The 27,198-nt window shown below is 31.6% G+C and overlaps 1 protein-coding gene across 5 annotated transcripts in view; it reads right to left on the bottom strand.

The window, feature by feature from the left end:
- Nucleotides 1-27,198, bottom strand: part of LOC106619944 (capon-like protein) — a 260,136-nt gene that overhangs the window by 49,532 nt on the left and 183,406 nt on the right. For all 5 annotated transcript variants that reach the window (XM_070110859.1, XM_070110857.1, XM_070110856.1 and 2 more), the window contains exons 3-4: nt 14,426-14,497; nt 623-718 (exon numbers count right to left, since the gene is read on the bottom strand). In XM_070110859.1, the coding sequence (XP_069966960.1) occupies nt 623-718; nt 14,426-14,497 (168 nt within the window). The remainder of the gene's footprint in view (nt 1-622; nt 719-14,425; nt 14,498-27,198) is intronic.

Consider the following 27,198-nt stretch of genomic DNA (forward strand, 5'->3'; position numbering starts at 1 on the left):
TTAAAATGATGTAAAATCAAAACTAATTAGATGTAAAAAAATTTTGATCATTTAAAATTAAAAACACAAATAAAATAAATTAGAATTAGAATTTGTGCAATTTTTTCTGCAAAAATCAAAATAAAATCAAAGTAAACAAAAACTAATTCATATTCAAACTCAAATTAATATTGAAATTAAAAATAAATAAAATAAAATAAAAGATATGATAGAAACTAAATCTAAAATTAATATTACAATGTTGAATAAAAAACAAAAGTAAATTTGATTCAACGAAATAAAATAAATTAAATAATTTAATGAATTTAAAGTAAAATCAAAATCATTTATAATTCAATTTAAAAAAATATTATATTAAATTAAAATAAAATAAAATATAATAAATTAAATTAGAGTTATTTAAATATAATTAAATTAAAAATAAATTTAATTTAATTTAAAAAAAAATAAAATGAAAATAAGAAATTTATTTAAATGACAATTTGAAAAAAGAATAAATTAATAAAAATTATTTAAATAAAATTATTATTAAAATACTATATATAAAACTAAATTATTATACAAAGTTTAAAATTAATTTTTTTTAGAAATAATAGTAAGAGTTAACAAAATAATTACTTACTTTTCTTCTGCGTTTCTTGAGCACTACGCGTACGCCGTTCACCGAAATGTGTATGGTCACTTTGCGTTTCTTTAGATTCTGGACTTTGCACTCGTACTAAAAAAAAGAAAAAAATTATATATGAAGGTATGTAGATATAAATTGAACAACTTAATCTTTTTAAATTAATTTTTTTTTAATTTAATTTTTTTAGAAAAATACTCTTTATGTATAAGCTATTTTTATAAAATAAAACTACACAATAAAGTTTAGTTTTAATAGACATCTTTTCGGGAAAAAAATGTTCTATATTAAATTAAAAAAATTTATAAATTTATACTGAAAAATTTTTAGTTTTTTAATTCAAATTTTTAAAAGTAATTTTTTTTAAGATAATCAAAATTTTATTACTTTTTAATAAAACCTTTTTATTTTAATAATTTTTATATATAAAATATTTTTATTATTATTATTTTTTAAACAAATAGATTTTTTTTTTTAATTTTTTTTATACATTTTAGATATTAAATATTATTTTAAATTAAAACAAAAAAATTATTTTTTGAAGTAATTAAACTTTTTTCTAAACAATTTTACTACATTTTTTTTCACATTTTTTATAAAATCAAGTTTTGTCTAATTTTGTATTCTAATATTTTTTTTTGTGAATTTTGTTCTTCAAAAATTTTTCTCAGTGTAACCAATTAATAGACTTATCCCATAGTATGTACCCTCACCTTTTCAATTTGATTTTGACACTTTTATTCTATTAAACTGTTAACGGTTTTCAACACCTACACAACTAATCAACTAGCGTCAGCAGAAAATCTTTCAATTTGTCACTTTCGGTACACATACACACACACAAACATACAAACGCAACAATTACAGCAATGCATTTTTTCTTTACCAAACCTTTTGAATACAATATATAGCCCATATGACGCTTGTCAACATTGACAAAGGATTTGTGTAGAAGTCTCTGAAGCGTCGAGGGATTGGGGTTTGACTGCAAGTCGGATTTGGTTATTCATGTCAATTTGACATCAATGTCAACTTAGCTGGCGATTACCGAGCTGTTGTTGACATGTTGCAAGTTTTTTGTTGGCTTATGTACCGACGTGCATATGTGTTAGTTTGTATGTAAATATTTGTACATATGCTCACCGATGACTGATGGTTGGGTATTGAGGAAGAAACGGAAAAAATTCATTTGTTAATATTGACGCCTGTGTTAAACTGTTTTGCATTTCCCGCTGCTGCTGCTGTCATGTGTGCGAGTAGTGAGTAGCAAACAATTTAGTCGCAACGTCAGCAAGCTCAAATACATACATATGTATACATACGAGTTGTATTATATTTGTATGTATATATGTATGTGTTTGCCATCATTAAAAGCACGAAAGTAACAAGCAGCATGTTGACAATGGCAAACAGATCGGTTAGTTGGGGAAAATGTGAAGGGAGATATGCCATTGTTAAGAGCCATGTGAGTCTTCCTCTGTGTATAATCGTATATTGATTGACTTAGTAGGAGTAAAAGCAGCACATGAAACATGTCAAAAAAAACACAAAACTTGTTTTTTTTTTGTCAAAACAAACCTATTCCTTAGTTCCAGATAATATGACATTATTCTAGATTGATTATTGATTTTCTTGTTTGGTTTCAGATCACTAGGAGCGTTGAAATAGTTGGTATAATCACTTGCCAATTTTTTGAGACCCCCCACTTTATCAGCTGCTAATTTTTAAAATTTTCCAATTTTTTTTCCTGATTTTTTCCTCCATTCTTGTAATGTAAGTAAATAAATACTAAAAAAATGGATACTCAAAATATTAATTGCCGTGTTTTTCGTGTTTATATTTGAATCAAATATTCGTTTTTGACCTTTTCTGTAGTCATCAATCATATTCCTACACTACTTCCTATGGAGTGCCAGTAGGAGCTTAGTGTATTGTTTATTCGCCGCTTTACATATAACTTTTGCAATTTTGCACTCCAGTAGATAATAGTATATCTATCGTGGTTTGATTTTCTTTATCATGTTTCTAATCAATTCGTGGTATAGAATATGTATGGGTTTACCAATGTCAGTCACGTTATCGGACAACAGCCGTACACCACTCTTGGAAATCTCATTCACTATTTTGCCTACGATGACTTTGTGACCTCGCAACCGGTAGAAGTGACGTCGCTAGTTTCTAGCTGCACTCCCACTGCTGCCCAGTTTCCAAGGCACGATATGCGAAACTTCCTTGCCTTGATTTCTGCTTGGCTGCCAACGAAGAAGTTAACTCTATAGTTACCTGCTTTAAGGTGTTATATAAGTTCCACACTTTCAAAGAATACATTTTTTTATTATTTTATTTAATTCTATAACATCTCCAGAATATTGTCCTTAGTGCTCATGTTGATCTGACTAAGTTTTAGAGATACAGCCTTGGAAAGTTGCCCGCTCCAGTTTAGCTATATATACAAGTATAGCTAATTAAAAATTTAAACGCGTTTTTTCTAGAAACCGTGTTTTCAAAGTCGGTTGTCAAGATTTCTCGCAAACTACTTAACCGATGGTAGTGAAATTTTACACAGATCCTCAAGATATAATTTACAAGGTCTCCAAAAACATTTACGGTCTTTATAAAACATTTATCTCTGGAATATCAAAAATTTAGAAAAAAATATTTAATTTTTTATATAAACAAAGAATATTGAAAACAAGCCGTTTTACGCTCGAGGAAACCCATGTAAGGTTACTACAGGTATTGCTTTGAATGCATTATGAACCTGCGAATTTCTCAGTTCGCTGATTTCTATAAAGCTCATTAATAAAGCCCTACTCTAAATATTAGACTGCCAACTCAAAAATAAAAAAAATGGAAAAATAAATTAATTTTTTCCCAATGTTCAGCGTATAATTTATTTATTTATTATCTACAGACGAAGATAAAAAATTATACAAAAATATTTAAAAATTGTTTTAGATAATCTAGATAAGCTTTGTCTAGGTAACATAAATGATAGACTATACCAGACTTTTTTCTAAAATATATCTTCCTGTAATAAGTCACATACTGCAGATTCGTGAGAATAAAACAACATTTGAGTCTTGTCTAAGGAACTACAAGTATGTATACCTAAAAGGTATTGTGTTTGGTTTTGCGTTCTATTTTATTAACACTTTTCCATCTTTTCTTCAGCTTTATTTATTTTTTCTGATATGAGAAGCAGGTATTACAGTGATGATAACGGAAAATATTATGAAACATCTTTCTTTTCAATATCTGATAACTGACCTATTTCTAAGAGCAAAATTGGTAATTTATTAGACATGTTTTTTACTCGCAAGTTTCTCCTTATTTAAGAAGACATTTTTTATAATTATTTGAAAGCAACTTACGCATTTATTGCCAGTGAATTTTAGTAAGAAATTCTAAATACTTCATTCACTCTCAGTTTCTGTTTAGTTCCTGTTATCGAAATAATCTAGCACTTGACAAATTATATTCATATGAACATACTAAACCGAATTTCAAGCCAACTACTAAGACTTTTTTTTCTACAAGCTGAGCATTAGAAAATTGTGAAATAATTTCCATCACACCTCTTTCATATGATTACTTGCAAAATAATAGATTTATAGATACTAACTTCTCATATTATTCTATTTCCAAAACATTATCAGTTATTTACGATTTTTTTTGGGTTTTTACAAAATATTTACTATTTTTAGGTCAATACACATACACATCCCCAACGACAACAACAACATTTGCAGTCAGCGACTGTACAAGTTTCTGACAAGAGCTCAAGTTTACAGTTACATTTAGTTACATAACCCAAAGCATGTTGTTTGCAAGTATAAATTCAAAAACTTTCCAGCCACACAGCTTATTTTCCGTATTTTTCGTGTCATACGTTATCTCAGCTTCATTGCGCTCGGCATTTTATTGTATTGTGTATTTCAACAAGCTACTTTTACCTTTTGGCGAAATTCCTTGCTGCCTTACTCCACCACACTACACACTCATTCGCAAATGTTCTGCTTATCAAAGTTTTGCAATCACTTCGAGTTCACTGCGAGTTCGGATGCTGTTTCTCAACTTCCTACTTATCCCACAAAAAAAAGTGGTAAATAAAAAATAGAGCGAAATCTCAACAACTCCTTGAATCCCATTAAAAAGTTTTGAAATACCTTCCTGCTGTATGTTGTGGGCGTATTAGTGCGCTTCGGTTTCATTCCAGCAATAATTCACATTCACGATGCGAACTCCAACGATAGTCGGCTATTTTCGCTGATACGGCTATATATAACGTTACATGTGTGCTCTACACTCATGTGCGCATTTTTCGTGAATGCTTTCGAAAGGCAAAAAGGGCAACACTTTCGTATGCAAAGGATTAAAGTCGAATTGCGTATCCCTACGTGAGGGTTTAATATCTTTGGGTATTCTTCCTGAATTCAAAGCGCTGAGAAGCGGAACGCCGCTATTCAAATTTGAATATACTTGTACATACAAATATAAATATATATTCAAATTCGAGTAGATGGATGTGTTATTACTATGCGGTTGTATTTGTTGTTTCCGCATGTATTTGAGGTTAGGTTTCACATTTGTTCAATGGGTTAGGTTTCTAATCGCTACAAAAAGGTGCTTCTGATACCTAAAGATCATACAATATAATCATAATAGCTTATGCAGAAGGCGGATTATTGAAATCTTATTATTTGTGGAAAACCGTGGCAACTCTGATCATGTAAAATTTAATTTTTATCTATGTCGTAAATATCTTGAGCTACCCTAGACAATCTCAGTGGCAGCTACTATATACTATATTATTCTTCGAATGTATACACATACATAAGTACAATGTTTAGCCGATACAACTTCCATATAACGATATACTTGAAACCAGCCTTCACTTAAAAAAAAACAATTGAAATTTGTTAATGCAACCTGCCTGGACGAGTACAATAAATAGTAAAAATTTATTTAATTTTAACACTAAAAATGCATTTTAAAGTCAACCGGTTATCGATAAGTGTTATCGGTATAAGCAGTTTATGACAAATGAAATGTTGAAAAGAGTAATCCTCTAGTTATTAACAAACAGTTTGGTCCTTATATCCATAAGAATCAGGATATAACTGAAAGAACTATAACCAGCAGAATGTATATATTTATTATTTCTCAAATTGATTTCTTATATCTAATACAGTTTTAAAATATTAATATTCTTTTGTAGATTTAGCTGCCATAGTTTTTTCATAAAGATGGTAACACTTTTATATAGCACTTAAAAAAATTATTTTATAACCTACTATCCAACATACTTATTTGTAACATTTACTATAATTTTGTTTACTAATTTCATTAAATATCACAGTGAAAATGGATGGCAACACCCCGAAAAGAATTTTAATTCGTGAAGTTCTTGAATACTCTTCGTTTTGAAATTTAATTAAAGTATGGAATCATTATTTTTAAACAGGTGGCAACTCTACTACAACCAAATAATTTATATTGGAGCTTTGAATTGAATATTTAAAATTTTTCTAATCCACTAGTGTTTCTGTTTTTCTTCACTTTTTTAAGAAAACTATGATTTGATATAGAATTAAATTTTTGTGTTAAACTTTTTGAACTGCTAGTAACACTCCTCAAAAAAATATTTTGTAATGTTCAGTTTCTAAAGTTTTCTTCATATTTGGTTTTAAATTAAGTTTTTAAATTGGATTTAGAACTTTAGATATTTAGGCAGGTGGCAACCCTTCTCAGAAAATATTTTCTGATGCTTAGCTTCTTTGTTTACTTTTGCTTTGAATTAAAATATTGACTAAAATTTTTTAAATAGCGGGCAAGCATTCAAAAGTTTTATACTGTGAAGTTTCTTAAACGTTCTTTCACTACTTACTTTGATGGCCCCATTGCACAATTTTTAGTCTTATCAATTGTCTACTTATAATATACAGAGAGGTGGCCACCTTCAAGTTAATTTTTTTTTTGATTTTTGAAACACATTTTTTTAAATATTTTTAGTTTATGTTTATTATCATTTCATGTTTATGCCCCACATACTAAGCAAATATTGAAGCTAAGGGGAACGCTAATGAAACAAGAATAACAAAAACCCCGAATCGATTACTATTTATCACCACAACAACGACAAGCCCATTTTTTAATAATTCTAAACACACAAATACACATACATACGCATAAGCACACAAAATTGAGGTCATTGTCAGGCGGTGGACAAAGTCGTCGGCCAACTATGCTTCTTCGCACACAATCGCCGATACTATCAGAGACAGCGAATGTGTCGAAATTACCGCTGCTACTGCTGCTTCCTGCTGCCACAGGGCAAAATGAACTTGAAATTGGGTTGTAACTAAGCCCTTTCCGCCAACAGTTATTTACGAATATGCACTTCAAAAGCCAATTTATTCAGGCGGCAAGTAAAATAATGAGAAATGGCAAATTATTGTGGACCTGAAGGCAAACCAACTGCTTTTTGTGTGTTTGTGTGAGGAAATTGGCTATCAAGCGTGCTCGTAGGTATGGAGATGATCACATATGTTCACACACACACACACACACACAAATGCGCATATTTTGACCGCTGCCAGTTTGCCTTTATTTATTTGCCCCCAAACATATTGCAGCCTTTGTTATTGGCCATTGACGGAAGGGTCTTCGTGCATATGCTCACATTTTATGTTTATATGTTTGCAAGTGTGTGTGTTTGTGTTTTGTCATAAAACTTTAATAAGAAATGCAGGCATGAGCGGAACCGGAAACAAAGTTGCTTTCTGTTTGTCTTTGTTACTTTTTGTTGCCATTTGTATAGCAAATTGTTTGTCCACAGCTGTTTTTAATAACTCATTCATGCACCCACACGTATTGATACTTTTACATAATGTAATGGAATTCTATCTTTGATGATTGGCACATCAGCTTCTGGCTTTTGAGCCCAACCATTCTTTCATATTTTATAAGCATTTTCCAATTTATTGGCCATATGTGTGCGGCATGTGATTAATAACGGGCCAAGTCTATGAGAAGTTAAATTAAAATTTTGAGAGGTGAATTTCGGAACATATGTTTTTGCCTGAAAAAACAACAAAACTCAACAAAAGTGAATAAAACTTTTTAATACTTCAATAGTGTCCCGCCAAGCAAGAAGTTGCCGGCTTTAGCAAATTCTAGTAGAGCATGACCATATAAGAATAGTAAATATATTTGTATAAATGGCCAATCCTGCCACCGGTCGGTACACTATTTTTTTATATCGATTTAATATCTATCATATTTTATATCTGAAAGGTCAAAGGTTTGTCCAAAATATCTTTATTGTAGTTATGTTTTGGAAGGCTAAACTTTAAGTTTGAATACCCTTTACAAATAAAAAGATTTTCCATACAAGGAATTGAATTTGATCGATCAGCTTTTATGGCAGCTATATGCTATAGTAGTCCGATTTGAATTATTTTTTTGGAGACTGTACCCTTGTCTCTCATAATATTCTATGCTGAATTTCGTGGAAATATTTGGAATATAAAAGAGTCTTCCATACAAGGGCTTGATTTTGATTGTTCAATTTATATGGCAGCTATATGCTATAGTGGTCTCATATCGGCGGTTCCAACAACTGAGCAACTTCTTGGAATGAAGAAGACGTGTAGAAATTTTCAGATCGATATCTCAAAAACGGACCGACTAGTTCGCGTATACCTACAATATAAAGACAAACCGACGGTTTTGGCTAAATCGAGACGGCTCGTCATGTTGATTACTTATATTAAATATATAGGCCTCCGACGTTTCCTTTTGGATCTTAAAAACTTCGTGGTAAACTTAATATACCCAATTAAGGGTATAAAAATTAAAGAATTTCTTGATTAAAATCGTAGTTTACTGTTTACCCAGGAGACCATATTTTTATATAATATATCTCTAGCTTGTATGTAGCACATTATGTAAAGTAGGTTAAAATCGCTCTATGTATATCGACAAGCATTGCCGCAATCTCGCTTACAGTGATTTCAAATATTAATTACACGGAGTTGTTTATGATCTTATTATTTCAATCTTGCCTTGGCGTGATCATTGACGGATATGAGTCTCTAAACAACTGTAAAGTGTACTCGAAGATGACCGTAATGGCCTACCTCGCCTAGAAACCATATCAGTTAGATAAAATATTTGGAAAACATATAGAAACTGTCGGATATATAAAATGAAAACATTCACAAGATTCTACTCGTATAAACCTAAAAATCAGCGATGTTTTATGGAGGTGCTCTTGGGTTAATCGGATTACGATTATATGAAAGACTTATCGAACTCTTTATACCTAAGATAAAGCAAATGAGTTACTTATATAGGCGTGGCTCTATTGATTTCAACATTTTGAAACCTCAAAATCGTCAAAACACTTAGCCGTGTCGGTCGAATAGATGTATATGAGTGTCCAACAAAATACTTGTAATTGTTGTAAAATAAAGAAAATAAGAAGAAAATATAAGGATACCAGAAGACTCTCTGAATCGTCTACGAAAACTGAGAATTAAGTGTTAGCGGCAATAGAGGTGGCACATGTAAAATTCTTGCTTAAAATTTATTTAAAATAAAATAAAATAGGATCAATTATTAAAATCAAAAGAAAAATCGAGATTTTGTAATTAACAATAAGAAACCCGAAAATTCGGGATTATATTGCAATATAAATTGCGATATAAAAGTATATTTTAAATAAAATTATTTCTAATGGTTTACAATTTAAAGCTTATGTATGCTGTATATTTTCGAGACTGTCTTTAAAAAAGCCGAAATTTCGGGATCATATTTAAAAAATACACCTCAAGCCTTTAAACTAAGAGTAATGCTAATGGCGCACAATTTTAAGCATGTGTATCTATATTCTAAATTTTCGGGATTGTCACTAAAAATCCCGAAATTTCGAGTTTGTATTAAAATATATTTTAAATATGATATAGGTGTTAAAAATACAACAAATGCTGTAGATTTATATTTTTGGATTTTAGGAATATATTCTTAAATTAACACAATGCCTTATATCGGTATATGATAAGCACAGTTTTAATGAATATACATATACTGTTTTCAAATTTAAAATTAACTTCGACTGCTAAGTTTTCACTAAAACTAGTTATTTACTATTTTTAAATATTCAAGCATACAAATGACGTCAATACATAAGTATGCTTCCGGTCGTTACAAAACACCAGCAAAAAAAGAAAAAGAAATTTGTTTCAAACTTTTTCCACATTCAAACATCTCAATAAAATGTGCTGGGGCCACACAAAAATTGTACCGTTTATGATATCTAAAAACACACCAAATACGACATATGTATTGCCGAGATAGACCTTTGTGCCTGTTGGTGTAGCAAATTGAAAGAAATGACAGCTCAGCCCTGCGCACCCGCAAGGGCCAAGCATGTCTGTAAATGTGAATGCGCCCTGCATGTAAATGCGAACAATGCTTGGCATTCATGTCTACTTTTCTTCCGCAGCAGCACCAGCATCATTTCAGTCATTCCTATTCAAAGCATAGAAGTAGTAGAAGTGTTTGAATTCCATCAACTTGTTCCTTAGAGATGTTAAACGTCTTGGTTGCATGCACCACAACAACAGCGTTTGCAAATATTTGCACAAATATGTATGGGTGCATAAGAGTATGTGTTTATTAGGGTGGTTCATATGAAAAAAATTATTATTTTTTAAATCACCGATCAAAATTAATTCTGGTATGGATAAATTGTTAATTTTAAAAGATATCTTCATGAAATTTGGCAAAGAATACTATGTAAAGCAATGACACCATTAAATTCTATAAAGAAAACTTTTTTATTTGACAAATTATCTTCACGAAATTTGACATAGGGTATGTTCTAAGGCAACGCTACAATCTCTGAACATATTGTTCAGATCGGAACACTATAGTACCATATATAGTTGCTATACAAACTGACTGATACAAATCAAGATAAAATCGTTGCACCTCTGAAGGGTATTATGGTTTCGGTGTAGCTGAGTTTAGTTTTTTTCTTGTTGTTCTTAAATTTTCGTACCACCCTAATACACATCTAACTTCTGCTTGCTTGCATGTGTAGGAAATCAGTGCAGGAAACGGCAGTCTACATTGATATATCTGAGTAGCAGCACATCCTTTTGTCCAACATGACAATGACATAGCAGGCGAGCGCACACACACTTTTACATACATAACCTCAAGCACACACATATAGTACGCACATTCGAAGTCTCACTCGTTACGCCTCAGGACGCACAGGGCTTTATTCACACACACACACTCATACCGAGGCAACCGCAGAACCGGCACATGCAGCATACGAATCTGAATAGTCTTTTCCGTTAGACTTATGATACCAAATGTCGGCAGTTGGTGTGTTGTGTGCTGGCTAAGCTGACGAGCGGCAACACTGTGAAAGCTCTTATTATAACGATACCACTGTCATTTCCCAAAAATTTCGTTATATTTGCAAAATCCGAAATCATCTTTGTTGCCCGCTACCACTACTACATATAAACGCCTGTATATATGTTGTCATAACACCACTGTTTCGCTTGCTGGTGCTGCAGCAGCATAGTTCGCCTACCTCAACTATCTACCGCCATTGTTTGCTGTTGTTTTGTCTCTCATTTTGCTGCTGGGCGTGTGACAGGGCGCACATCAAATCACTGCTACTTCCCAGAAACGCTGCTAATGCTGATTTTGCCGCTTCGTTGATGTCCTTTCACACACACACACAAACACACCCACACGTAAATACGAAAGGTCACAGGATTTCCTTTCAATTCACTACTTTGTATCTGTATATGTGTGCCTGCGCATAGGCGTCATTTGGCTTCTAGCTTACGACACGTTGTTCCATGAGCGGTCTGCGTGCACGCGCGCTTGTGGCTGTCGTAGCGCATGAGTGACATTAATATTAAATTTAATGCCGAATTTTTTATATTTTATACTTTAAATGACCTTTTGTTATGTTCGGTAAATTAAGGTCGATTGCAAAATGTATATCAACTGAGGTTACCTAAAATCTCAATATTTGTTATGCAAATAGGGATCACTCACCTGCCATAAGGATTTATTAGCAGAAATTGCTTAAGTTAGGACACACATGTAAGAGCAGTGGGCATAGTATGATAAATGTGAATAGACAATTTTTTTATCCGTTATGTGTGTCATATATATTTTAATACAAGGCCGGAAGACGATTGAACTTTGAATTTAAAATCAAATACACGTTATCCGCAAGCTTTCGGTGTGTAATTCAACTAACTGGAGATTAATTTGCCAATGTAAAATATTGCAGCAGGGTATTTGTGCGTGGCAATTAGTTTTTTTCTATTTACAAGACGTCTAACCTTGATATCCTGACTGGAAGTAGCTTTCAACACGTTTTTCCGCCGTATTACTACGTCTGGCCTACATTTTTTTTAGTTTTTGAGGGAGTTTTTGCAGTTAAAGTTAATGATTATTTAATTTAATTTTTTAATAAGCTTCCGAGCATAATTGTTCTGTATCCTGTTTGCTTCGAAAAGAGTTGGCGCCAAAGTTTATCTTCGTTTTTTCTATGTTTTCTTGTGCCTGCCTCTCACTGACGGTAAACTGACATAGAAACCACCACGACCACGAATAACCCCACTTGAACATCTTGGAGGCTAGCTGGCTGTCTGTAGTGATGCTCAGCACTCCTAGGTATGGAACAAATATATCGCTGCAAAATATACATAAACCCGGAGCTCCGAATTTTTCAGTTAAAAAATGTTGGGTTAAAAATACAAAAAGAATTTTAACCCCGATGTTGCGATAAAAAATTCGATTTTTGTTTTTGATCCAAGATGTTAGACATTATAAATTGAAAATATTATATTTTGATTGGAATGAACGCGAAAAAATGTGAACTCTAACACAAATTAATTTTTTAGTTCTTAATTATATGCTACGGATTAGAATTTGTCTTTTTTATTTTTCAAACCGGTAGTTAGGCTTAAAAATTAAAAATAAATTTTTTATCCGGTTCTTGGGATACAAATTTTTTTTTAATTCGGTGTATAATATAACATTTTTTTTTTTTTTTTGATTTAGTAATCCCAAATACGGGATTAAAACAAAACAAAAAAATTTAATTCAAATTTTAATTAAATTATTTTTTAATGCATTATTTACATCCCTGATTCCATTAAATTCTTCGTAGTCGTAAAAAGTATGGCAAGTATGGGTAGTGGAGGAGAAAAGGTCTACGTGGCTTACATGATTTAAAAGTGGTCGTGATTATTTAAATTAAGGTAAAAGGCCAGGTCATCTAGAAGCTAGTAATCGTGTTGAAAAAAGTATGTAATATTATTGATATCGATGCAAATTTGAATACGACAATGTTGACTAAATGATTAAAAACACATTATTTGGATAATTTTAACTGGAAATTTGGATAAATTGGGTGAAAGAAAGATCTGTTCGCGTTTTATTCGACATGTATTAAATTAAGGACCAAAAATGTGAGCGAATTTTTGATAAAAAAAAAAAAGAGATATTCTCTCATCAATCATCAACCGCATTCGCTTGATCTATTACTATGTCGCTATATTATAATTTTAAAGATAAAAACCAACATGAAAAGTGCATTTTGTGTATACGAAGGCGTAACCGAGGTGCTGTAGAACATTGCTGTAAAACACAAACACAATTTTTGCATGCTTTGGTTGGTCGTACCAAATATTGTATTGAGTTTAATGGAGGCTATTTTGAATAAAAACTTTATTTCACAGTTAAAATAATGTGCATTTTATTCTATATTCTAAAAGTTCGGTTATTTTTAAGCCGCACCTTCTAATCTAAACTATGAGAGAGCTTGTTATTTGGAGTTGACTCTTATTAAATAAATTCAAATATGTTTTTTTTTAGTTACTGCCTTTTAAAGTACAGCTACTCAGTTCAATCAGCTCCATGCGTGTATTTCTAAACACGTTTTTCTCAAAATTCCATTTTTTTTAAGATTGCTTCAGTGATTCCTCGGGGACAAGTAATTAGATTATTATCAAATTTCTGCTCGTTTTGTATATAGTTCTCCTTGAATGACCTACCAGTTTTTTGATCTGATTAAAAACTGAATTTTGGCATGCCATAAACGACCAAAATGTTGTGCAAAATTCAAATATGTTTTTTGAACCACCGCCTTTCTATCAATTTTTGATTTTGGTTTTCGACCATAGGTTATTGTAAGAACACTTTTCTGTAGTAGAGTTTTTTTTTCTTAAGTTCCATGCACAGCTGTGGAGGATATTTTTTATAGCGCCGTCGAAAGTCGGGTGTAACTTAAAAAATATGTGTTTTTTTCAACTTTTACTGTGTGTTCTTAAAATTTAAAAATAATTGAAAAAGTCTTCAGTATTTTTTTGTTTAATACTCAAAAATCGCTTTTTATAGGCTGTTACATTAGGTGTGTCCTTAAAAAGTACTCAAAACAGACTGATGAGATACTCGAATATAAGATATAGGGAAAATAAAGTGCTTATTTTCTATACTTTAGTTAAAAAAAGCTTATTTTTTATACTTTAGTTAAAAAAATTTGCAAAATTACACATTCCAAAAAATTTAATTGCAGGAGAAACGGTTTCGCTCACTTGCAGTCCGCATGTTTCCATACGGAACACTACTCTGTATTATTGCACACCTTCTTTACGTCATCTTTTGTTTCGGCCACAATGAAAATTATTTCAAAATTCATAAATATTTTTGCATGTTTGCTATATACACTTGCCTGTTGCTTGTACTTACCCGTATACGACGCATGGCCTGCACGATTTCAGCGCGAGTATTTGGACGTGAAACCTCCTCCCAGCCAACGAACTGCAATACAAAGAGCAGAACAAAAGGTGTGATAATGAATTATTTATGAGCAAAAAAATAAGCAAAATTCGGCAGTGTAAACACACATACATAATTTATGAAGAATGTAAAAAATATGCAAGGAATGTAAGGAAGAGGTGCAAGGGTTATAAGAAAAGGTATAATGGTTAAAAGGCAGAGTGGTCAGCTGAAAGAGAGAGAGGGAACTTGAAACAATGTAAACTACACTTGTTACACTACGCGTGTTTCCGAAGCACAATAATTACAACCTCAATTAATAATAAAGGGTTATATTATATAATGGAAATATGTGAAAGTAGTACAAAACAGAAAGGTTCGTAAAATATTTACTCAAAATAGTTTTGGTAATTTTGAGAAGACACGATTTAGTTTATTACCATTGATTTACTCATGCCTCTATTTAATTCAAGTATATTAATATATTAGATGTGGGATTATTATTGTTTTTGTTATATAAATTAAAGCACTTTGTGGCAAGTGGTGAAAGATGCAGTTAAAGCAGAATATCTCGATTTAGAATGATATACACACACACAAATACAGTGCAAAATGAAGAAAAAGCGCAAACTGATTAAACGCCTGGCTCAAAGCAATGATGGGTGAGACCTAAATCACGATTGACCGCAAAATGAATCAGAAACAAAGGCGAATGCCACAGCGTCTACAAACAAAAACAATGCTCTCTTCTTCTACTTCTTCTTCAGCATGATCATTGTCTTAGCTGAAAAGGATTGAATTTCCCAGCTGTGACGTTGAAATGAAACAATATTCGTTAAGAAAAAGTTGCTAATAGTAAAGGGACCCAGAAAAGGCAATTACAATGAGGTAGTTGGACAAAAGCGTAGCTTAGCTGATACAAAAACTAAAAAGAAAAAAAAAACAATTAAAAAGCAGACTTTGAAAAAGAGAGATTAACAGCAAAAGCGTCATTATCAATCAAATGCAGTGGGATATTTTTTATATATATTTTTCCACATTAAATATTAGGGAAGTTCTAAAAAAATATAGATCCTAAGAGAAAGAGTAACAGCAAAAGCATCACTATCAATCAACTGCAGAAGAAGGAAGCGAGTAAGGAAGACATTTTTACACCAAGTTGGCCCAAAAAGTACTAAAGAGTACTAGGGAGAGCTTTTACTAGATCATTGAAAGCTTTCGAACAGGTTTCTTGACGTCATTGGCAACTATTTAGTGTCTTTCGGTAAAGCATATTAGAGCTGCCACAAGAGCAAACGCTGCATTGGAGTACGCTTCCTTTACGAAGGTCTAGTTATATTCAAGGCTACATATCAAAACGAAATTAGGGTGGGAAGACATTTTTCAGTACGATGCTGACCCAAAACAATTTCGTCAGAGAGCTTTCACTAGAGCATGCTTTCGAATTCGTTTGTTTTAGAGCAACTGATCTAGTAGAAAATATCGCATATCTTTTAGAAAAGCATACTAGAGCGGTAAGGCATTAGATCACAGAGAGCTTTCACTAGAGCAAATAGATCTTTCGAACTCGTCTCTTTGGTTGAGGTCTGACTCTATTAGGTTTACAGTTATGTATATTCTGCAGAGGCGAACTAGAGCTTTCATTAGATAAAGGAAAGATTTTACTAGATCAAAGAGAGCTTTCCGACTCGTCTGTTTTTCGAAAGTCTGGCCATATTAAGGCACTATAGCTTGCTAAATAATTAGATTCAGATTAATTGGTTCCACGAAAAATCATAATAACTACAAATATATCAAAAGTTGCATTCTTTATATAAAATTGAATCTTTGGATATTTTATTCTGTTTTTCTTATATTTTTGACTTCAAAACATTTAGACATTGGCGCTGCTTAAGTAAATTTTTATATACCGCACTCATTTCTTTATATTTTTGTATTTTTCTTTATTAAATATGAAGCTATCCTAATAATCGCCACTCAAGCAGCAATTAAACTGCCAAAACTTCCACAAAGGCTTACTAATAAATGGCGGCGCTTCTGGAAGCTTAACACGCCAGTAAACAAATATTATCAACACATTCTATCAGCGATTTAGAAGCATTTACAAATTGTTTGAAAATTTCATCACACATACATACATAATACATAATGTATACGCACATAAAATCCGCAGCTTAGCCCAAAAAGTATGCAAGAGATTAGAATGTATCAGCGTGTTGGAAAATTACTTAAAAAAGTGATTTAAATCGCTTTACATTTTTAACACAATTTCGACCCTTTTTCGATGCTGTTACCCGCACACATATACACTTTTGTACTATATATGTAGGTATGTGTTTGTATGTACAAGCTTTTAGTTGAGTGCTTTATCAATAATCTGGCATTGACTGAAGAATTGTGTAACTAAAATTATTTGTGATTATAACCGTAGATAGAAGACACATATACAAAAGTATTTGTTAAAAACTCTTTGGCTGCAGAAAAATGGTCTCGAAAAGGTTTGTATGTATTTACATACACTCCTCCGACTTGTTAGTTCCGCATATGGACTACTTGATGCCATAAGCATATACATACAGCTGTGTTCTTTGTTACATGTTTTTATTTATGTATGTGTATATATATATGTATGTGCGCACATGTTCGGTTATGTTAACCGCTAGCTCAATGCGTTCAACAGAAGTTTTAATGTCTATTCTCAAGTTTTGAAAGTCGATAAAAAGTGTAAGCAAGCATTTCGTAGAAACTTTTATCACAAACTCTAAATACAAGATTAGTGCTTGTGGCGATATCGGAGGTCACACACGCATACGCATTATTCGATTTTATTAGCTCAATTCTTAGCAAAGTCGGTTATTCGAAGGAAAAATTCACTTAAATTTATTTATTGCAAAAAACGAGAAGTTTTAAAACCTTCAATGCTATGGAACTTTTTGTGAGGGAAAATTGTGAGAACAAAATTTTAAATTATGCGATTTTGCGGTTTTTGAAACCAGCAACACCATTGTAAAGTCATTTTCTGTTAACTACGAGCTTTTCCATTACACATTGGAGTGGAAATAAAACTCATTACATGCATATAAATTCATCACTATGAAATTATATAAAATATTTTGGACAATAGAACTCCAACTAGGCTATTTATCATGCTTCATCTCAACTCACCACACTCAACTTTACAGCAACGGCTGTCTACTTATATATATGGTATATGAACAACATAATATTTAGGCGATTTTGCCATTTTCGATACCGAGCACAGGATTGTAAAATTATTTTTTGTAGACGTTGAAATTTTCATAACAAATTGGAGTGTACATAAAACATATCATAAGCATATAAACTCACCACTAATGAATTTTTCATATTTATGGCACTACAACTCCAATCAGCACATTTATAGTACTTCTCCTGAACTCACCATACTTAAACTCAACACACCTAAACTCACCACACCTTTTTTCTCGTAACGGCTATCGTTACACAACATACCGAAATTTTAGACAAAATAAACGCTTAAATGACAAGCTCTTCGTATTTGTGGTGAATAAAGGTGTTTGGATAACCCCCCAAAAATAACCGAAAATTTTGTTTAATATAGTATAATTTTGCAACCTGAAAAAACTAGAATTTAATAGGTACTCATGAAATATAAATTATATATGTATGTTATAAAGAAGAAATATCGACCTCTAACGGCACTAGCTGGTATAAAAACCCGAAAGTATTTTAGGTCAAACCAAAATGTATGTATACATATAACAAACAAAATTCTTATGAAGCGTTACATAATCAGATCGATTGCTCATGTGCCTATCAACATGTATTTTATATTTTCACTTTTCTATCATACGACGGGTCAGCGAACAGATCGAAAGCCGATGTGTGTGCAGCACGTGTGCGTCACAAACGAAATCAAAATATAAACATAAATAGTATTTAAAATTAGAATGCCGACACTTTGATGCTACAAACACGCATGGGTGTGCGGCAAGTGTGCGTTGATTTTTGTTGCATAAAAAATAATGCAATTTCATAAACATTACGTATACGCACCGGCGGGCCTACGGCAACCACTATACATCCACCCACACGTTATTTGCAATGTGTGTGCTTTCAATGTTGCGTTTTTCATTTCGTTTGAAGTGCTAGCTGTTTGTTTTTGTTGCTGCTGTTTCGTGTTGTTATATAATTTCGACATAACGCTCGCGTTCGGTCGCTTTCAAACACAATTTCACACAAATTAAGGCAACACATTACGCCAGCCACCGCACAGCCATAACTATAAAACACAAATAATGACGCGCCTCGTGTGCCACATTCGATGTCTCGTGAAAAAGAAGATTTTGAAAACAAACAAACAAACAAGTTTTTCGTGCACTTTTATTGCGCATATTTTACACAGCGGCGCCGATTCGCAGGCTTAGTCACCTGCAAAATTCACCGATATTATTCGAAAATATGACACCAATCACCAAAATAAATACAAAATGCATTTATTAAATTGTATAATGCAGTGCGAAATCGCTTTGATTGTGTTTTCTGGGTTTTATAATTATCGTAATTACACAATCGGACTGTCAACTTTTTATTGCACTGTAATTTTACAGTTATTGTATATAGCGTGTTGACATATATAATATATTGTATTTATGTTTGTTGGTTCCCCATGCCAGTTCGCCACTTTTATTGAAAACAATCACTTTATTCACTATAAAATAAAGTTGTCAGCACTTATGTGCATATGAAAACAGGGGCCTTGAAAATAACTTATACACATAACATTTTATTTTTCTTTACTATTTATATTTTGTAAGGAAATCATTTCAATGCGCATTTTGAGTACATTAGAGCTGTTCGATTTTTTCCTATAAAATTGCGTATGTAGGAAATGTTCTACGAATCGTTCTGAACAACTTTGCTTAAGAGACTATGGGTCTATAAATGGTTGTGAGTCAGCGATTTTTAAACCGAAGTTTAACTTTTATAGATTATAAAATTTTCTTCGTCAGTTTTTGAGATATCTGAAAGAAATTTAATACATAGTTGCATTCTGATATTCTCTTGAGCATTTGTCGTAGGAGTTTGCAGAATAGTCCTCTTATATATACTTAACGATGACGGTTTTAGATCCATACTCTCTTGGGCAAAATTGTTCAGAAAGAACCGTATAATATTTCCGAATTTTTGAATCACTGTAAATCAACCCACTCTAACGTACATGTGTATATTTTAATAAAATTAAATACATATCAATAGATAATGTGCACCTACATAGATGTATATACTTACACACATGCAAATGCATGTAAGAATTTTTGCAAACGCTAACGTGATCAAATTTTACAAAATGTTCACCTATTTCAATACAAATCTTTATAATCGCCTCCAAGAGAAAAAAGATCTCCTGCTCAGGTCAAATTTGATCCATTTGCAGGATACAACCGCTTTTTATTGGGTCGAATCTGTGTGCCTTAAAAATCAAAATAATAATAATAAATAATTTTTGTATTAAAATTAATAATCAAATATTTCGATACAAAATAAAATTTTTGACTAATAAAAACGCAGCTTTCAGTTAACCAAATATCGAAAGCTTGACTTTTTGTCGCCTTTTTTTTGCTTTTGTTATTAATAACGCTACTAAAATCGATATAAAGATTCAGAAAAAAAATTTAAAATTCTATTAAAATATCAATGTAGAAATGTTTGTGTACACTCTAGTACATATTTAATAAAACCTGAAACATATAACCATGATATGCTTTTTCTTTAATCCCAAAATAAATCTTTATTTTTTATTCTGATTTAAATTCAGTGTCAAATTTAAAGTCAATTGTATTGCCCTATTTTGGTAGAGCAATAAATCTCCTACAACACCTTTGCAATTTAAAATAATTATTTTTCATTTAGTTATAATATTGAAAAAAACAACACAATCTACTCAAACATTAACCATTAATATCTTTTTAACGGTTAGGTTTATGAAAAAACCTTAAGAGACCATTTTGTAGAACATTCAATTTCCTACAAAATTCACAAAACAAAATTTTTCAAGCAATTGGAAGCGAGTTATGTATTTTTATTTTTTATAAAGGGAAAAAATTATACAACCGTTAAGCGGAGAACCATCCCGTTACAATTAAGAGGTTATTCATAGAGAGCCTTTCTTAGAGTTGTCTATAAACCAATTTTTCAGAGTATGAAGCGAAAAAAAAACACATTCGGGTTTTTTGGCCCACCCTAATCAACATATTTCCATATTTGTTCTGTTATTTATGCGTCAGCAAATTTGCGGCACGATATGGCGTTCGGATGTCGCTATAAATGCAACTCTGACAAAATGGTTAACCAATTTACGGTTTATTGAATGAATTGGTTTCGATTGAGTGTCGATTTTATATTTTTCATAATGCGGCTTTTTATAATTAATTTTTAACGGTCAGTGTGAGAACAAAAAGCGGAAAAGTGTGGCAATTGGATGCAAGCGCAATAAAAATGTGTGGTTAACTCGAACGAGTATAAATATATTTTATGGTGGAAAAAATTTTAAAAGCAATTAACTTTGTGCTCTTCGAATATTTATAAGTTATTATAACTTGAAGAGCATTTTTATTCAAATTTAAATTACTATTTTAAACGATTTTTTTTTGATTTTTTAAACACAAAATATTTTATTCTTTATTTTGAAATTTTTTTACAATTTTTTATATATTTCAAAATATATTAATATCTCTACACACTTCAAAAACTAATAGTACTTAAGTCATATTATAAGTAAGCAATCGTAGGATCTCAACTTAATTCTTAAGCAAATAGAAAGTACTTATTAGATGTTTTTTTAATACTAAAACTGAATCCATTAATAAGTTCATTGCTATAAAATTTTAAATTTTCAGCTCTTTAATCCCCTTCCATCAGAAATGCGTAATTATCAGCGGACTCGTGTTACACTCCTACACTGAAAAATATAAAAATATTAAAAAAGTTTTAACTGCGATTTTGGCACGGTGCCGGCGAGTGCAAGTGTCTCCGGAAGGTCAATTATTTGTTCAAGCATTTTTTTCTTTTCTTAATGCATTTTGCAGTAAGCACTCACACACTTACAATGCTCAGCTTATTTGCCCTGGTGCAAATATATATACATATTTTTTTTCATTCTTATTATTATTTATTATTTCATTTTATTTTTTCCCTTTTTCTTGGATTTTTTCCTTCTTCACTTTTACTTTATTAATTTACATTCACGACTTTCGTTTTTAAATACAGCGGCATAATGTTACTTTTGTACCAATTTGCATGTAAATAGAGTGCAAAGAGCAGTCTAATAGCGGAAGAGACCTTTAGGGCACTTAACCCTTCACATTTTAATTACAAAAATTGTCAACAAGCTGCAACCGAACGAAATTTAGTTAGTATACACTTCAGCTATTAGCAGCGAATGAAAGAAGCAATTGCAAATAAGTGGCTAAAGAAGGGTGCCAATAAACGAAATGTATTTAAATTTTATTCGCATTTTGTGCACTTTACCATTTGTAGTTTAAGCAATTAGGTGGCATCAAACACCGGTAGGTCAGAAAGGAGCGAACAAAAAGGATAGCGAGTAAAAGAGATAATAAAGATAAATTTTGCAGTTTTGACCTTCATGGAAAGTGCACTCAAGGTCTCAATAAAAACCATCAATAGTTTAGCTGCTGTATTTTTATGAATACAATTTTCAAAGCATATCGCGCTTTCGATCCAAAATTTTCAAAATCCATCGCCGTTTATTAATGTGAATTAAATTATATAAAAGTATTTTCTTTAAATTTAGTTATTAAATAAAATATTTCTTCACAAAAAATGTACAAAAAAAGCCGTTCCTTCTGACTTGCAAGTAGACGTAAACGTAAATATTTTGAATTTAAATAGATACTAGCTAAAAACAATAAATCATCTCAAATCAGGATCGAATCCGAAGTATTTTCAGTTTCTTTACTGCTGACTAGCATTGATTGGCATTCGGTCAGCTAATTTTGTTTAAAACATTAAAATTACAACGTTGTTGTATATTTTTGCCGAATGTCTAAAAGTGATGAATAGCTCTCTCATAGATGTAGAGGTAATTCACATAAAAAGTAATTAAGTCATTTACTGATTCTTTTTTTTGTATTACTTTAGATAATTTGCTTTCCAGCTAAAATAAGAGGAAGGCTTAGACTTCTACAATGTAAAAACAAGCGGAAGAAGAATTCAATTGAATTTGATAGAGATTTTAATTTCGATTTTTATAACCAAAAGCACAAGGAATGGCTTACCCATTGAGCCAGAAATGGGCCTCATCGCTGAACAAAATTTAGCTCGAAAACGTCCGATCTTCTTGGAACTCTTCAAGAGCCTGTAGAAGTTCGAGCGGCTTCAGTTCTTGTTCAAACTGTCTTTTGTATGCTGTTTAATGAATGCTGGATGTCAAGATCGGTGATGGCATTGCGAATGGTAAGCTCAGTAGGCCGATTATATTGCCATATGTTGAGCGAAGCGCGCGAAATGAGTATTTCAGTCAAAAAAATATATGACAACTTGATAATGATCGAGTAAGCATCCAGAAGAAACGTTGATGCACATCTTTCTTTATTGATTGAAGTTGATTGCTGAGAAGTCCGCATGATGATAATTTTATTATTTAAATATAACCTTACATGCAATTAGGGGCTCAGAAGGAATTGTCTCCGATCTTGCCCTCTCTCTCCTTCACTGTACCTATCTGATACAGTTTGTAATGTCCCGTGGAGTATGTGTAAGAACTGTGTTGTGCCAAGAGCAAGGTGGAGACTTTACGAATTCATCGACAACCTATTGCCTGTAAACCTTCTGATAAACGTATTGTAACATAGGGCGTCGAAAATTCACTTGATTAAATTATTTTCGACAAATATTTTCCGTTACAAACAAAACTATGAATGGCGGGTAGCTGCTCCAGTAACCTGACTTGGCCGTCTATAACTCAATCACACTTTCTCTCTTGCAACTAATTTATCTGTTACCAATTGGTCTAGTAAAAACATAATAATAAACAATTAAGCAAACAACACACATACATACATATACATACAAGAAATTATGCACACAGTTTCAGCACTTTACACTCACGAGTAGTATTATATGTAGTTTTAAAGATATTTCTTAACGCATAAAAGCCATTCAAACGGTACTTTATGGTTAATAAAGTAGCTCTTATTGCCACTAATAAAAATAAAGTCTGTAGAATATTAGCCCACTTCTCCGATGCGAATATGACATGCCACATTATTGTTATTATTATTATTGTAGCCACCAAAATGCGTGTGCGCGCGTGTGTATGAGGGCCAATGTAAATAAAAATTCGCTTAAGTAATACGCAAAAGATGTATAATATATCTGTATGTATATATATGTGTGTTGCTTTGTGTATATGAACTTGCAACGGTTTTCCAAAGCCAAATGTGTTTGCTCGCAACTTTTCTTTCGGCGGCTCGTGCAATTTCTGTTTATCTTAATAAATTTACAATTGCTGTCTGGGGCAAATATTACTAGATTTATACAAAATATGAATATTGTGTATACATACATGTGTATATATGTATTTATGAATTTATGTATGTATGGATGTATGTTGAAAAATTTTGTATATACATAACAATTTTTATTTATAGATGATATACCTACATACATATGTATGTGTGTATGTATATGTAGTAGTTGGCACAAAAAGCTAAACATCTGATTTTACAAGCACCGCAAGCGCTGGAAATAGCCCAGTGCATGCTTATGTCGAGAGCGTATAAATAGACGCATTAGGGTTGTTCGTTTTTTTGTTTTTTTTTTTTTTTGAGAAGAAAAAAAATGTGCCTTGCTTCAAAATATTTTATAAAAAATTCATTTTTAATTTGTTGACAAATACAAGTATATATTTTTTAAAAGAGCTAGAGTGTTGCCACATTTAAGAAAATGAAACAAATAAATTTATAACCCAAACATTTGACAAAATCAGTAACAGAAAAAAGTGTTTTAAGCTTTCAGTTAAAAAAATATTTGAAAAGTGTTGCCACCCTTTTATAATTTTTTTTCTCTTAAATTGTTAAAGTAAATGAGCTATATAAAATGGATAAAGAATTCAACATGCATATGAATTATATTTTTTCAAAAAATTTTATTAGGGTTTGCCAAAAAATTTATACAAAAATAAAATTTAAATTTTAAACATCAATGAATTAGTTATGATTATGGATAGACTAAAGTTAGCAGAACTAAAGAAAACAATGATAAGAGAAAAAATTATTTCCTTTTAAAATAAAATATAATCATAGTACATTAATTTAAAAACAAACATTTATTAATGCTCATGGAAAACAGAAAAGTATACATATATCAATTATCATAGATTATTATAGATATTGGCTCGGCAAAATCATATTGTTCAATTTTTTGTAGGCACATATAACAACACTTTTGATAAAACCATACTTATATGTATTATGTATGTTGTAAAAATTATTTAACTCTGTTTTTTATAAATTCATTTAAATTAAAAAATTATTTACAAAAAATTAAAATATAAGGCAAAATAAAATTTTAATTTAAATATAATATAAATTTCAAAATATATGTATATAAAAATAAAATTCCAAAAAAAATAGCAACCCTAACCTGACCAAAATATTACCATACTACTTCTGCATACGTAATATAGAATAGTTGCACGCCCATAATCAATCACTCAGCACGAAATAAGTAATAAAGGGTGCGCAGTGCTGCCAATAGTTTTCAATTTTACTACAACCTGATAAATATACACAAATATAGTTGCGTAAGCAGCAACGGATGGATGTAGTCAAATTTTTTTTGGACTGTTGCTAGCGGCGGTCGCGCCATCCAGCTATCTAAATATCCAGCATGCAAGCACAGCCACTTTCACTCAGCAAAAGCGAGCGTCCGCCGACGCTGACAGTGACGTCAGTTTCTATTTCTTTGGTTTTCTGCTGCTTACGGCCAATCAAAACAAATTGATGGCTAACAAATTTTCAAATGTTTTGATCTTTCAGCTTGCCATTTAGACGCACATTCCCACAACTACAAGTATTGCTAAGCGAGCGCACTTAAATTGAGTGCTGAGTGATGCGCAAGCATTTTGTTTATTGACAAAAGTATCGCGAATAAAAATCTGCAAACATATACACAAAAATACATAAACATACTTAGGTTGCCAATAAAAACTACGTACTTAATAGAAAAATAGTAAAATACGGTACTTTAATCCTGTATACATATGAGCTTTTATTAGCCACTGTATGGTTAATCGATTGCACCGATTTTATAATGAGACTTTAAAATGTGGTAAACAATCTCAGAGCAGGAAATAATACCATAGATATTTGATAGAAGGAAACTTAAGCGCGAAAATCAATAGAGACTGAGACTTAACTTAAATAAATTGATTTAAAATAGAAAAACAACTTTTTTTACTTAACGCAATGTAGCTCAATTTAATTTAATTTAACGCATTTCAACTCAACATAACGTAACTTAGCGTAACATAACTTAACATAACATAATTTTAATTAGCTTAACGTAACGTAACACAAATTGAAGTAAATCAACTTAACATAACATAATTTTAATTTACATAACTTAACTTAACTTAACTTAGCACAACTTAACATAACTTTACTTAATGAAATTCATCCTTAAGTTACATATTTAACATGATATGACTACACGTATTGTAAGATAACTTAACGTAACACAACCAACACAATTTCACTTAACATAATTTAATTTAAATTAGCATTTTTAGCACAACATAACTTAACTTAGTATTTAAAGTAAAGTATTGCAAAATATACACAAGCAACACTGCAATAAAAGTAAACGTCACTGTAAACTCCACAGCACTCGCTACACAACTCACTATTCAGCATTGCACGACAAAAATTCGCAACTTTAACGAGTTGGGAGGCGAAAACGTTTGCTTCCGGAAGTTCTTGTTTATTTTCTGCACTTTGCCCTCAGAATTATTAATTATGTATTTACTTTTGTAGCTATCCTTTCTACCTGCCTTTATGTTCACTGCATTGCTGTTATGTTTACTCTTTGCGGAGGAAATAAATTGGCGAATAATGCAATGCAATGGAATTTAATGCTCAAGAGTCAACTCAGCGCAGCCAAAGTTAATTGCACTTTTTTAGGTTTAACTTTTCATTGCAAAATAACGGCTTTGGCTTTCTCCTACCTGCGTGATATTAGCTGAGTTGTTGTTTTAATGAACTTAACTTAAGTGTCGACCCGTGAAAGAGCGAAAGTTTAAGTAAAGTTAAAGTTGTTGTTGTATTAGTTTGTGGAATACATAGAGGCAAGGGAGCAATAAAAATTAACGTGAAGAGAACCAGGAAGAGTTAGATGGGGACAGAGTTTAAGTATATACCGTAGACAGTAAGTACTTATATATCTGGACCGCATGTAAAAGCAGCTTAAGTCGATTCATGTTATGGTAGGTATTTTTATTTCTAGTAACCCTTTATGCCCGAAAGACTGAGCCTCTCTATAAAATAAATGGAACCGATTCGATCAGGGAATCTCAATGAATTAGTCAGAAGTTTGTCAGAATAACGTTAATTATCTGCATTAACTTAGATCAAACTAGCTCAGATAACTTAACTTAAAGCACTTTAACTTAAATCAACTTAACTTAAAACAACTTAACTTAAAACAACTTAACTTAAAACAAG

This window comes from Bactrocera oleae, chromosome 6 (assembly GCF_042242935.1).
Source record: "Bactrocera oleae isolate idBacOlea1 chromosome 6, idBacOlea1, whole genome shotgun sequence".
NCBI lineage: Eukaryota > Metazoa > Arthropoda > Insecta > Diptera > Tephritidae > Bactrocera > Bactrocera oleae.